This window comes from Ranitomeya imitator, chromosome 9 (genome assembly GCF_032444005.1).
Source record: "Ranitomeya imitator isolate aRanImi1 chromosome 9, aRanImi1.pri, whole genome shotgun sequence".
Classification (NCBI taxonomy): domain Eukaryota; kingdom Metazoa; phylum Chordata; class Amphibia; order Anura; family Dendrobatidae; genus Ranitomeya; species Ranitomeya imitator.
Window position 1 is genome coordinate 29144486 of NC_091290.1, and position 13068 is coordinate 29157553.

Consider the following 13068-nt stretch of genomic DNA (forward strand, 5'->3'; position numbering starts at 1 on the left):
CAAATCAAAGTAACAAAGAAATAGGAAATGTAATCCTGAAATTGTGACTGAATGTTTTTTTTAAAAATACAAATTTTGCATTTGAGGTATTCCACATGAGTTGTCCACCCTTCAGGAATTTTTTTTTTTTTAACTTATAAACATGTATTTAGTGCTAAAAATTATTTTTACAATTGTGATTCATTAATAAATTTTCACCATTTTGCTAAGAAGAGGCTGCTCACACTGCTGTCCACCCATTATATCTGACCTATTACTGGGGATACCAGGGATGCTGAGGTAAGAAGAGGCTGCTCACACTGCTGTCCACCTTGTCTATCTGATCTAATATTGGAGGCGAGGCTGCTTACACTGCTGTCCACCATGTCTATCTGATCTAATACTGGAGACACCAGGGGTGCTGAGGTAAGAAGAGACTGCTTATACTGCTGTCCATCTTGTCTATCTGATCTAATACTGGAGACACCAGGGGTGCTGAGGTAAGAAGAGGCTGCTCACACTGCTGTCCACCTTGTCTATCTGATCTAATATTGGAGATACCAGGGGTGCTGAGGTAAGAAGAGGCTGCTTACACTGCTGTCCACCTTGTCTATCTGATCTAATACTGGAGGCACCAGGGATGCTAAGGTAAGAAGAGACTGCTCACACTACTGTCCACCATACCATGTCTATCTGATCTAATACTGGAGACACCAGGCGTGCTGAGGTAAGAAGAGACTGCTTACACTGCTGTCCAACTTGTCTATCTGATCTAATACTGGAGACACCAGGGGTTCTGAGGTAAGAAGAGACTGCTTACACTGCTGTCCACCTTGTCTATCTGATCTAATACTGGAGACACCAGGGGTGCTGAGGTAAGAAGACACTGCTTACACTGCTGTCCACCTTGTCTATCTGATCTAATACTGGAGACACCAGGGGTGCTGAGGTAAGAAGAGACTGCTCACACTGCTGTCTGCCATGTCTATCTGATCTAATACTGGAGGCACCGAGGGGTGCTGAGCTAAGAAGAAACTGCTTACACTGCTGTCCACCTTGTCTATCTGATCTAATACTGGAGGCACCAGGGGTGCTGAGGTAAGAAGAGACCGCTCACACTGCTGTCTCCCATGTCTATCTGATCTAATACTGGAGGCACCAGGGGTGCTGAGGTAAGAAGAGACTGCTTACACTGCTGTCCACCTTGTCTATCTGATCTAATACTGGAGATACCAGGGGTGCTGAGGTAAGAAGAGGCTGCTTACACTGCTGTCCATCCTGTCTATCTGACCTAATACTGGAGATACTAGATGTGCTGAGGTAAGAAGAGGCTGCTCACACTGCTGTCCACCCGGTCTATTTGATCTAATACTGTAGATGCTAGAGGTGCTGAGGCAAGAAAAGGACACACACTGCTGTCCACTATGTCTATCTGATCTAGTACTGGAGATACCAGAAGTACTGAGATAAGAAAAGGCTGCTCACACTGCTGTCCACCCTGTCTATCTGATATAATACTGGAGATACCAGGAGTGCTGAGGTAAGAAGAGACTGATCACACTGCTGTCTACCCTGCCTATTTGATCTAATACTGAAGGTGCTGAGGCAAGAAAAGGACACTCACACTGCTGTCCACTATGTCTATCTGTTCTAGTACTGGAGATACCAGGAGTACTGAGGCAAGAAGAGGCTGCTCACACTGCTGTCCACCCTGTCTATCCAAACTAATACTGGAGAATACCAGAGGTGCTAAGGTAAGAAGAGGCTGCTCACACTATATAATGACAAGTTATGCAATTTTATCATATACTTTGTGTATCAATTTCTTACACTTGTCAAGATAATCGTGTGTCTAAATATAAAATCAGTTGCACTCGGATGTACAATATGGTTCCATAGAACTATTAAAGCCATCTGTGCTTACCTGCAGCCTTTTGACAATGTGGTTTATTTCGTTTTCCACTTCTGTCTCATTGCTTGCAATTGGGCACAAAGCTAATCTTCCGGCCCGGCCATAGTAAAGATCCAATCCTCCTTTAGAAGAATAAGTCCAGCCAAGTACATCCCTACATGAACAGTGAAAGCTGACTGCTCCTTCACGCTCTTTTTTCGGGTCAACTAATACCAACATTTCAGATGATATCCCCAGCATGTAAATACTTTCTGGAATGGAGACGTTGACAGCCTTAACCGTCCAGGCTAAGGAACCAGAACTATGGAATTCTGGAGGAACACTGTACGCCCAGCGGGTTCCTTTTCCCCCTTTGTCCCCAGTTCCTGTGCTTCCTGCTCGATCCCTTTTCTTGGAAAGACCCAATATGGCTAGTTTAGAGGAGCATGAATCCAGAGTGGTGGTAGTAACATGATCTCTAGCCAAATCCCTTAAGTACTCTTCCCTGGTTCTGGTAGCCATGGCTAGAAATTTGCCTCCACGTTCAGCTGCATTCTCACCATTTACAGCTTTGGAAAGCAAAAAGTCTCTAAGTTCAGGAGAGCGTCGGAATAAAGTAGTGGGCAGAGTGGGCCCAAAGGGCGGAGTGTCGGCTGTGCGGGTAACGGCAACACTGTAATTGGTGTGATTGGTGCATGGATTGTGAACACGAACCACAATGAATACATGTTGGAAATGGGAACGAATAGTCTGTGGAGTAAAGGGGAGAGCACCCGGTTCTTGGAAGACAATCGTCACAATGTCATTGCCAATATGTCTTTTACGAAGTAACTGCAAAAAAAAATAGGATAATTAAAAAAAAGAATATGGCAAAATTCCTTTATTTTTCCATTTAATATTCATATTTTACTCAATGGAATAACTAAATTAAAGGGGTTTATTAGGGCTTATATACTAGGATAGGCCATCAATATAAGATTGGTGTAATACACAGCAGCCTATCAGACACTGCAAAGAAGTGAAAACTCCAGACTTGTAAAATATGACTCTGATTTATTATTTTGCATGCCAGTCTTGATGAAGTGTGCACTGGAGTTTCTTGTTCTCATTATTGTTGTTGATGGAGGGACAAGTGACCCGACCTGTCCATCAGACCCTGCCCATAAAAGAACGCCACCCACGGGAATGCTGCTTTTCTGTTGGAGGAGGCTGGTGGACAGATCTGGTCACATGTTCCTCCATCAGCAGCCATTGTGAGAAGAGGAGAACTGTGCAATCTGGGAGGAAGAAGAGGGAGAACCTGTGTGATACTTATATATTGGTAAGTTCCCCAAAGGCATGTACATGACAACATTTTTAAAATTAAAGTGGACAATCCCTTTAGATTAAAGAATATTACCCAAAAATGGTAGCTAAATTCCTTCTATTATTATGAGTAAAGAAAATGATGAATTCTAAGACAAAGTTTTCAAGAAAAGCTGTCAATTATTTCCGACTACCTGCTGACTGTTGCTTGCTGTGAATGGAAGCATTGTTGAAACGTGGAACATGATCTCGTAGTCCTGGTAGCGGGTGTAGAGCGAGTGCGTGCCTGTACTGTCAGCTGCGAAGAAGACAAATGGATTTATAGTGGGAGAAGATAAACTGTGCTGGTGCAAAATGTCTAAAATAGCTCACTTTTGTTGTCCAACTGCGCTCTGTACTTGTCAAACCCTTTTAGTTTGACTTCGTCTCCCAGTAAGCTCAGGAACTCCTTGAAAGCCGGTCCTGCTGTCTCATTATTATACATCTCCTCCTCCGATGACTGTCCACTACGGCAATACAGAATACCAATCTTTCGCTGAAAACTGAGCTGGAAGAAGAGACATAGTAATATATTTTACGTGTTAAAAATTGTGGCTGAATCACATATCAAAGACATCTCACGCAGGAGTCTGATATCGGCTCTGCCCTTACTGACTCAGAATGGTCTCAGATTTGGTCCTCATCAACCGGCGGAATTCTAAATTCCTTAATGGTATAGACAAACTATAAGGTGTTGACTAGATGGTATTTAACCCCAACTAGAGTTGCCAAGGCAGTTCCCGGCTACTCTCTCAAGTGTTTTAGAGGTTGTGATTCTGACGGGGATATGTACCATATCTGTGGTTGGGCCCCGTGGTGCGCAGATTTTGGACTAGGGTATATCACTTTACTCTCTCCGTCACAAATACTAAACTTAAAAAAAATCCTTGGTAAACCTTACTTAACAAACATCCCTACAATCCCTAAAGACACCAAATTCTCATCTCTACCCTCTCCTAGTGTATCCTCACCCATCCCCTGTAGACTGTGAGCCCTCGCGGACAGGGTCCTCTCTCATCCTGTACCTGTGTGTGCCTTGTTTTACTCATGTTTATTGTACTTGTCTATATTTGCCCCGTTCACATGTAAAGCGGCATGGAATAAATGGCGCTATAAAAATGTATAATAATAATAATAATCTAATTTATTATATATAAGCTATAGCCTTGGCCTGGAGAAAATCAGGTCTAGATCTGTCAGAAGTCAAGACACGCTTTTCTTGGTATATGATCAATGAAAAATTATCTGCCATACTTATGGATAAAGTCTGTAAATTTAAGAAAATGTTGCTTTCCTGGTTGGAATACACAGACCACACTCCCTTTGCCACACCCTCACTTCGTTTACATGCTCCTGACTCCCCAGACTTATCCTAATTCGATATATTAAATTTAGTTTCGACTAACCCCCCCTCAGGCTCTTTTTCCCCCCTCCTTTACCCTTTCTTCCTTCCCATCAGTGACAGTAGCCCCTCCCTCCCCTTGTACTCCACCCATTTAAATGTATTTTTTTTTATCAGTGCACCATAGCTGTTTGTTATTTGAATAATTTTTCAATAAAAATCCATTGTTGAAAAAAAAGTTGTGGCTGAATGAGGGGGCCACCTATACCCAAACTGGAGGACCCATTACTAGTAGAGAGTGGTAATTGTTGCAGTCTGCGCAGTAAACCTAAGATGTAAGATGTAAGCTTATTTGGGAAGATATTCTTTCCAACTCCCCCATACACATGATAGATAACACCTATATATAAATAACCTAGGATCCACCATTTACAATAGGTGATGACACAGCTCACCTCCACCTCCTGACTCCTGCACTGATTACAAAGGATACCTGCAGCCTAACTCCTGCCCCTCTCTGCACAATGACTTCTGCACAGATCACAGAGCATGCCTGCAGCTTTGCTACTCTCTTTCTTCCCTGCACAATTACCTCTGTACAGATCACAAAGCATGCCTGCAGCTTTGCTCATCTCTTTCCCTGCACAATTACCTCTGTACAGATCACAGAGCATGCTTTCAGCTTTGCTACTCTCTTTCCCTGCACAATTACCTCTGTACAGATCACAGAGCATGCCTTCAGCTTGCGCCACTATTTCCCTGCACAATTACCTCTGTACAGATCACAGAGCATGCCTGCAGCTTTGCTCATCTCTTTCCCTGCATAATTACCTCTGTACAGATCACAGAGCATGCATTCAGCTTTGCTCATCTCTTTCCCTGCATAATTACCTCTGTACAGATCACAGAGCATGCCTTCAGCTTGCGCCACTATTTCCCTGCACAATGACCTCTGCACAGATCACAGAGCATGCCTGCTAAACTCTCCAATGGAAGTTATTGGGGTGGGTTTATGCAAATTGTGAAAAAAGAGTCTTTGTTGCCCATTTTGGCATGTTTATCAAAAGCAGAATTAGAAATTGAGTCTGCTTTGTAATTGGTTTATAAGTGCACTCCCATCAGCCACAGGTGATTTTAAGTAGCTAGCTGGTCCACTCCTGACCCATAAATTGTAGGCTTTTTTGCCAAGGAGAGGTGACAAAACAGGACAAGGACCCAACTTTCGAAGGACGCCTTGACATGGCAGTTGGGCACACATATATTGGCCAATTTATGCGCTAAGTATCTTCTTTTCCACTGTATTTTTCATACCAATTTTTACAGATTAATATTTCATATATTACACATTATATAGCGCTTTTTTCCCCATTTTCTATGGCAGTAATGCATCTTCAATGTTCTAGAGTAATCATTCCTGGTAAATCATGGTGCAACTGTTATCATTTTTCTGATTACATGAGCAGCCATATGTTTTGCCATGACATCTCTATATGTTGCGGTTAAATGGGGTTTGCATTGCGACTCGCAAGGTACTGCGACAGTGACAAGCGAGTTGCCAAAAATCCAACTGGTTCTGACTGTGATTTGCTTCTCACGTCAACATACTGTAAGGAGACCCAATTCCCTTGCATTATGCTGCAATATAGATCTTTGAATGGCCACTTATGGTATTTGTCCACATGGTACATAAATAACAGTCACAAATCAGTACTCATGATAGAGACTATAATACAACCCATCATCATATGCCAAACATATGCCCACAAGAAAAAGATGATCCTGGGTGAGAATATATGGTATAAAAATTTCAATACTTTATTATTAAAACAATGACCATAGGTATATGGAGGTGTAACACAGAACGTGACTAAAACAGTGCTGAAAATACATAGCAGGAGGCAGGTCCGCAGGAGGTCAATCATTAAAGATTAATTAGAAATGCATAGGAACTTTGCAATGATGATACTGCACTAGTTTGAGACCATAAAGATAATACGGACAAAACAAGTCTCCAAAGGAAATTCCCAATAAGTCAGGGGTAAACCAACAGATAGTAAATTACCGCCAACGAGGGCTATCGTTATGAATACTCCTTACTATGTGTAGTTGCTATAATGCTAAGAGGTAATCCTCCCAAAATGGGAGACACACAGAAAACGGCAAATGTCAGCATGTACCCACCGCAGTATAGATGGAGCTTCCCGCAAGCCGCCTCCGCCCCAACGCACGTTTTGGCAAAACCGCCTTCGTCAGGGATATATAGATATATAGATCTTTGGCATGGCTGAAATTGCTCTGTATTTCCAGATTTAGACCGTTTCATCAATCTATTCCAATGAAAGATCTACAGTTTCTTATATCCATGTGGCTGCTGTAAATCGTATCTCTAAACTGCTGTTAACAGCAAAGTTATAATTCAAGCAAAATGGTTAAATGCCCCATAGACATTAAACAAAAGTCGGATGATCCTGACAGTCTAATGAGCACAGAGACCTTCCAACTCTTCCAGAAGAAGGTCTTGCCTGTTGGATTTTCAGTAGCCGTGCCTTTTGTTCTCCAGGAGGACACTCCTTTGTTTTCTTTTGGTGCACTGCTGCTATACTACTTTGGCAGCAGCTCTCTACGAGGCAGATGTAGGTCCCAGTGGTGTGACCGACATCTATCACACATTTGCCATACATTGTATCAATATGCCACAGATAGATTCAGATGGGAACACCCCTTTAAGGTTGTTGCAAAGAGCCCGTACAGTGGCACACACAATTCATTTTCTATTAAAGTCATACAGTAAATGGCTGCCCACTATCCCCAGTCCCACAAGCTCACTGCCTCGGGGTAATCCTTGACACTGATCTCTCCTTCAAACCACATATCCAAGCCCTTTCCACTTCCTGCAGACTTCAACTCAAAAATATTTCACAAATCCGTTCATTCCTCAACCAAGAATCTGCAAAAACCCTAGTCCATGCCCTCATAATCTCTCGCCTTGACTACTGCAACCTCCTGCTCTGTGGCCTCCCCTCGAACACTCTTGCACCCCTCCAATCTATTCTAAACTCTGCTGCCCGACTAATCCACCTGTCCCCCCGCTATTCCCCAGCTTCTCCCCTCTGTCAATCCCTTCACTGGCTCCCCATTGCCCAGAGACTCCAGTACAAAACCCTAACCATGACATACAAAGCCATCCACAACATGTCCCCTCCATACATCTGTGACCTCGTCTCCCGGTATTTTTCTGCACGCAACCTCCGATCCTCACAACATCTCCTTCTCTACTCCCCTCTTATCTCCTCTTCTCACAATCGTATACAAGATTTCTCTCGCACATCACCCCTACTCTGGAACTCTCTACCACAACATATCAGACTCTCACCTACCATCGAAACCTTCAAAAAGAACCTGAAGACCTACCTCTTCCGACAAGCCTACAACCTGCAGTAACCACCGATCAACCAAGCCGCTGCATGACCAGCTCTATCCTCACCTACTGTATTCGCACCCATCCCTTGTAGATTGTGAACCTTCGCGGGCAGGGTCCTCTCTCCTCCTGTACCAGTTATGACTTGTATTGTTTAAGATTATTGTACTTGTTTTTATAATGTATACCCCTTCTTACATGTAAAGCGCCATGGAATAAATGGCGCTGTAACAATAAATAATAATAATAATACAGAATATGTGCCTCTGTAAATCAAAGCCATACGGAGACATGGCTAGCCATCTTCAAAATATGAAGCACTTGGCTTGGTTCTTGCTAAAATGCAAGTTCTGTATATTTTGTATTTCCACTTCAGTCTATGTGAATTTCCGCTGGATGATCTGGCTTCCTCTCGGGCAGGTTAATGAGCTTCCTGTAAGCTTCACTGTGTTAGGAACAGATGTGCTTGAATAAAGATCAGGCTGAATAACTCTGTTGAGTATTTTGGCACTGTATATATAGAGGAATAGAAAGTGCAAGGATAATCAATCTGCTCTCTATTTTTTTGCCAACACAATAGAAGATACCCTACGTAATATTTAATAAGAGAAACAGTTCATGACTTATAAGTAATTTAATGAAAAGTGTAATGTACACTCACCCCCTGCTCATCCAACTTGAGGAGAGTCTCCGGTACTTTCGGAGAGTTAGATGCAAGCCGTAGACACTGCAGATTAACTTCTGGTACAATGTATTCAAGAAGCTTTTTAGGTGAAATGGCTCTGGAAGAATTGGATCTTATAGATGACGGAAAGGCTTCTTCTAGGATGGACCCTCGAAGAGTCTTTAACTTTAAACAGAAAATTTAGCACATGGTTACATAACTTCTTTACACCAGCCAATAATTGATGAATGAGTGTTCATATGATGAGCTGAACAACTACAATTGGTAACCCCTATCACCCACAACCAGCTTTTCAAACTATGTTTTCTGTGAAATGCGACAGTGTTTCAGAGTAAATCATACCTGGCTACAATCGCACAGCCAGAGTCTGATTCATACTGCCTGGAGTTTGGAGACACAAAAGAGCACAGTGAGGTCAAAAATACTCTGTTGTAAAAAAATCACAGTAATAATCAAAAGATGGAAAAAACAGGGTATTTAGTTGATACAAGTTTTTTTGCAAAAAAATGTATACTAAGCTGCTCCACCAATCGTCAAGGTATACCCATATAGAGCAGTGAAAACGTATCTACTAAATACCCTGTTTTTTCCATCTTTTGACTAGCACTTGCTTATTACTGTGATTTTTTTTTACAACAGCATTTTTGACCTCACTGTGCTCTTTTGTGTCTTCAAGTTTCTTGGTGGTGTGTGAACAGGTTCCTACAGACTTGTTCATTGTGCAAGTAGCCCATGTGTTTCTGGTTCTGTAATTGTTCTCTTGTTTCTACAAGACTGGGGAGTCCACCACTCCTTATGGGTCATTTGCATCAAAGCTGTTCCATCCAGCATGTCCACATGAAAATTCCCTCTCTGAACCCTGCTTATACAGGTACTATACAGATGATCAGGTTTTTAAATACGGTACATCAGATCGGGAATATATACATTAGGTAGGACTGCTCTATATGGGTATACCTTGACGATTGGTGGAGCAGCTTAGTATACATTTTTTTGCAAAAAAAGTATCAACTAAATACCCTGTTTTTTTCATCTTTTGACTAGCACTTGCTTATTACTGTGATTTTTTTTTACAACAGAGTATTTTTGACCTCACTGTGCTCTTTTGTGTCTTCAAGTTTCTTGGTGGTTCCTACAGACTTGTTCATTGTGCAAGTAGCCCATGTGTTTCTGCCTGTAGTTTGGGCACCATGAAACTAATAACAGATTCCTTACCTGGAATTACCCCATTTATGTATAGACTGTATTACTATGGCTTAGGAAAATAAAATAATTTTTTATATATTTTATGTAGATTTATATTGTCTTATGAGATAACATATTATTAGTATACTGTCAGGGAGGATGAGCTTTCATCATCTACATAACAACTGTGTGACAGGAACTGTCTAGTTATAATCAGTAACTGTGATAGGAGTTTCTGCCCCTCAGTGGTACATGTAACTTTTTCATGCAGGTTGTTCTGGTGACTGAGATAGTGATGCTCTCCAGAGAACATAAAGTCATTCAATTCCAAAGGGGATGAGGTTGACATGACATGACCCAAGGGAGAAGAATTTTTGTATATCAGATATAAAGGAAGGTAATGATGGCTGAAGTATAGGACTTGTATAACAGAGGTAATCTTTTACCTCAGTTGTTCGGAATATTAATCTATAATTATACTGGACACCATTGGCACCTTCTCTCTCATCCCTCCGTAAGCTTATTGCCACAGGTCCCAGTCTTTCATCAACTCCAAAAAAATTCTGATGTTCTGGAAAAAAAAACATACAAAATTATGTAACTTGTTAATAAAAAACTAAAGTGAATAATAAATAAACTAAGTTACTGACCTTTTCCATAAAAATACTTTCGGTAATATAGTGCACCCAGGTCTTGATATTCCACAAAATAGCTGCTGTCTCTGATCCTCTCTCTAGCTTCCTCTAATACTGACACAGAAGCATTTGGTCCCCGAACTGGAAAACTGATAAGTGGTGTATGGAGAAACGAAACAGAACAAAAATCCCATCCTTGATCTTTTTGGCCTTCTGCTTCTTCTCCTCCTACCTCATTGCGAAAATATGGACAGCTGAGCAAGAGTTCATTGTCTTTTCCATCTCCAGGGTCACCTGGATCTTCTGGGGATGACAAAGATCTTCTTGGTGAAGAATTAGTCCTTATCTGAGAGGCAGCAGATGCCCCACTTCTCACATTTTTTCTAACTTCTGATTCCCTTCTTCGGAAAGGGTCAAATAGTATACTCTGGATGTCATGGTGAGCAAAACTTTTTGGTCTTGGGGCTACAGGATCCCCTTCAGGAGGTTTTTCCTTTATCTCATGGGCCGATGGCCCTTGGCTGTTTCCAGCCAGCCCAAGCAGTATGAATGGATCTTTAAATCGTGGGGCGGAAGGGCTTCCAGAACCTTTATCACGAGGATCGAACTCTGACTCTGAAAGAGAGCGTGCTCCGCCGTTGTGCTTGCTGATACCTGGGGCTATCAAGGACTTAGACTCGCGAGGACTCTTGTGAGGGGAAGATCGAGATGGAGGTTGGCGGAGCTTACGCACAAAGAGGTCATCGGACTGCATCTCATAAGAAACTCATTTATGAATTTTAAAAGGTTCCAGGTCTTCAACTATTTAGAAGAACTTCATAAACTATAATAACCCGTTCCTCTCTATATATATATATTTATATATTTTTTGTGTGCTTTTTACTTAGATTTGTATGTGCTGTATTTTCTTATTTATTTTTAACTTGTCTCTTTCATTATTTTACTTTTCTTGTATGTAACAGTTTGATTGTTGTTTCTCATTATGTTTCTGTAGAAAGTCAAACTTTATGTACTTGTTTCTTTTGTCTTGGTCCTAGTTCCTTCTCGTCTATTTTCACATACTGTTCTACCTGCATTTACTCTACTTTGTTCCTCTTGGTTTCTCGTACTGCTTTCTTCTTTCATCCTCTTTGTTTTGTTGCTTTATTAAACATTTCCTCCCCATGTGCTTTTTATATTTAATCTAGGTTAAAAGTCCAAAAAAGCAGTTCAGGCCTAAAGGAAGAAAATAGAGAACATTAAACTGCAGTGAGTGGAAGAGTTCTTTTAAAGTTTATATTGATAACATTACCTTTTACAGAAATTTTATGTAGTAAATGATAGAGAAACTTAAAAGTGTGTGGTCACATAAACATTATATAACATTTACAAAACTACTACCCTCATCCACAAAACACTCCATGGCTCAGCACCACCCTACATCTCCTCCCTGGTCTCAGTCTACCACCCTACCCGTGCCCTCCGCTCCGCTAATGACCTCAGGCTAGCATCCTCAATAATCAGAACCTCCCACTCCCGTCTCCAAGACTTTACACGTGCTGCGCCGATTTTTTGGAATGCACTACCTAGGTTAATACGATTAATCCCCAATCCCCACAGTTTTAAGCGTGCCCTAAAAACTCATTTGTTCAGACTGGCCTACCGCCTCAATGCATTAACCTAACGATCCCTGTGTGGCCTATTTATAATAAATAAAAAAAAAAATAAAAAAAAAAGGTTCCTCGCATCATGTTCTCATACACTTTATGCAGTATTAGCCCTCTGTGTCTGTACTGCTACATACTGGTTCATGCAGCTTTACATGAACACCTGAGCCTTACACTATAGCTGGTCCGAATAACTAAAGCAATTGTTACCATCCACCTCTCGTGTCTCCCCTTTTCCCCATAGTTTGTAAGCTTGCGAGCAGGGCCCTCACTCCTCCTGGTATCTGTTTTGAACTGTATTTCTGTTATGCTGTAATGTCTATTGTCTGTACAAGTCCCCTCTATAACTTGTAAAGCGCTGCGGAATATGTTGGCGCTATATAAATAAAAATTATTATTATTATTATTATTTATTCCCAGAATTGGTGATAAATGTATGATCACTGGTGGTCCATCTGCTAAGAACCCCACCAATCCCAATAATAGGGAGTCCAAAACCTCCTGTGTGAGTATAGTAGTGCACATGTGCGACCACTGGTCCATTCACTGTCCATAGAAGTGGTGGTCGCACATGCTCACTACGACATTGTGCCTCCTGTTCTCATGATCGCTGGAGGTCTCAGGAGTTGTCATTCAATTGTGTGATTGCCTTCTTAAAGAAATGTGTATATAGGTATACGTTTAGTAAGGCAGGTGTAGTAATGAAGACTTTCTGAACTTTTCAGACTTTTTATTACACCATTATAAGAGTGCAGGAGCACAAGTGCTAGTGGCACTAGCAATTCTTGCTCTTCTGTCCTATAATGATGATCAGTCTGACTACACAACAATCCTCAAAATTTATCATAGTCACCTTTGCTTAGACAATTCTTTTTTTTTTTAGCTGAGTGCCACAGAACGAACACCCTTTCGGCATTGCTTGTCAATAGTTATCAACATTTCT

The 13068-nt window shown here is 41.4% G+C and overlaps 1 protein-coding gene across 5 annotated transcripts in view; it reads right to left on the minus strand.

The window, feature by feature from the left end:
- The window catches only part of SIPA1 (signal-induced proliferation-associated 1), a 96207-nt gene that overhangs the window by 39742 nt on the left and 43397 nt on the right, over positions 1-13068 (minus strand). For all 5 annotated transcript variants that reach the window (XM_069739863.1, XM_069739867.1, XM_069739866.1 and 2 more), the window contains exons 2-7: positions 10495-11694; positions 10291-10415; positions 8636-8824; positions 3548-3722; positions 3370-3473; positions 1904-2701 (exon numbers count right to left, since the gene is read on the minus strand). In XM_069739863.1, coding sequence (XP_069595964.1) covers positions 1904-2701; positions 3370-3473; positions 3548-3722; positions 8636-8824; positions 10291-10415; positions 10495-11233 — 2130 coding nt within the window. In that variant the 5' untranslated portion in view covers positions 11234-11694. The remainder of the gene's footprint in view (positions 1-1903; positions 2702-3369; positions 3474-3547; positions 3723-8635; positions 8825-10290; positions 10416-10494; positions 11695-13068) is intronic.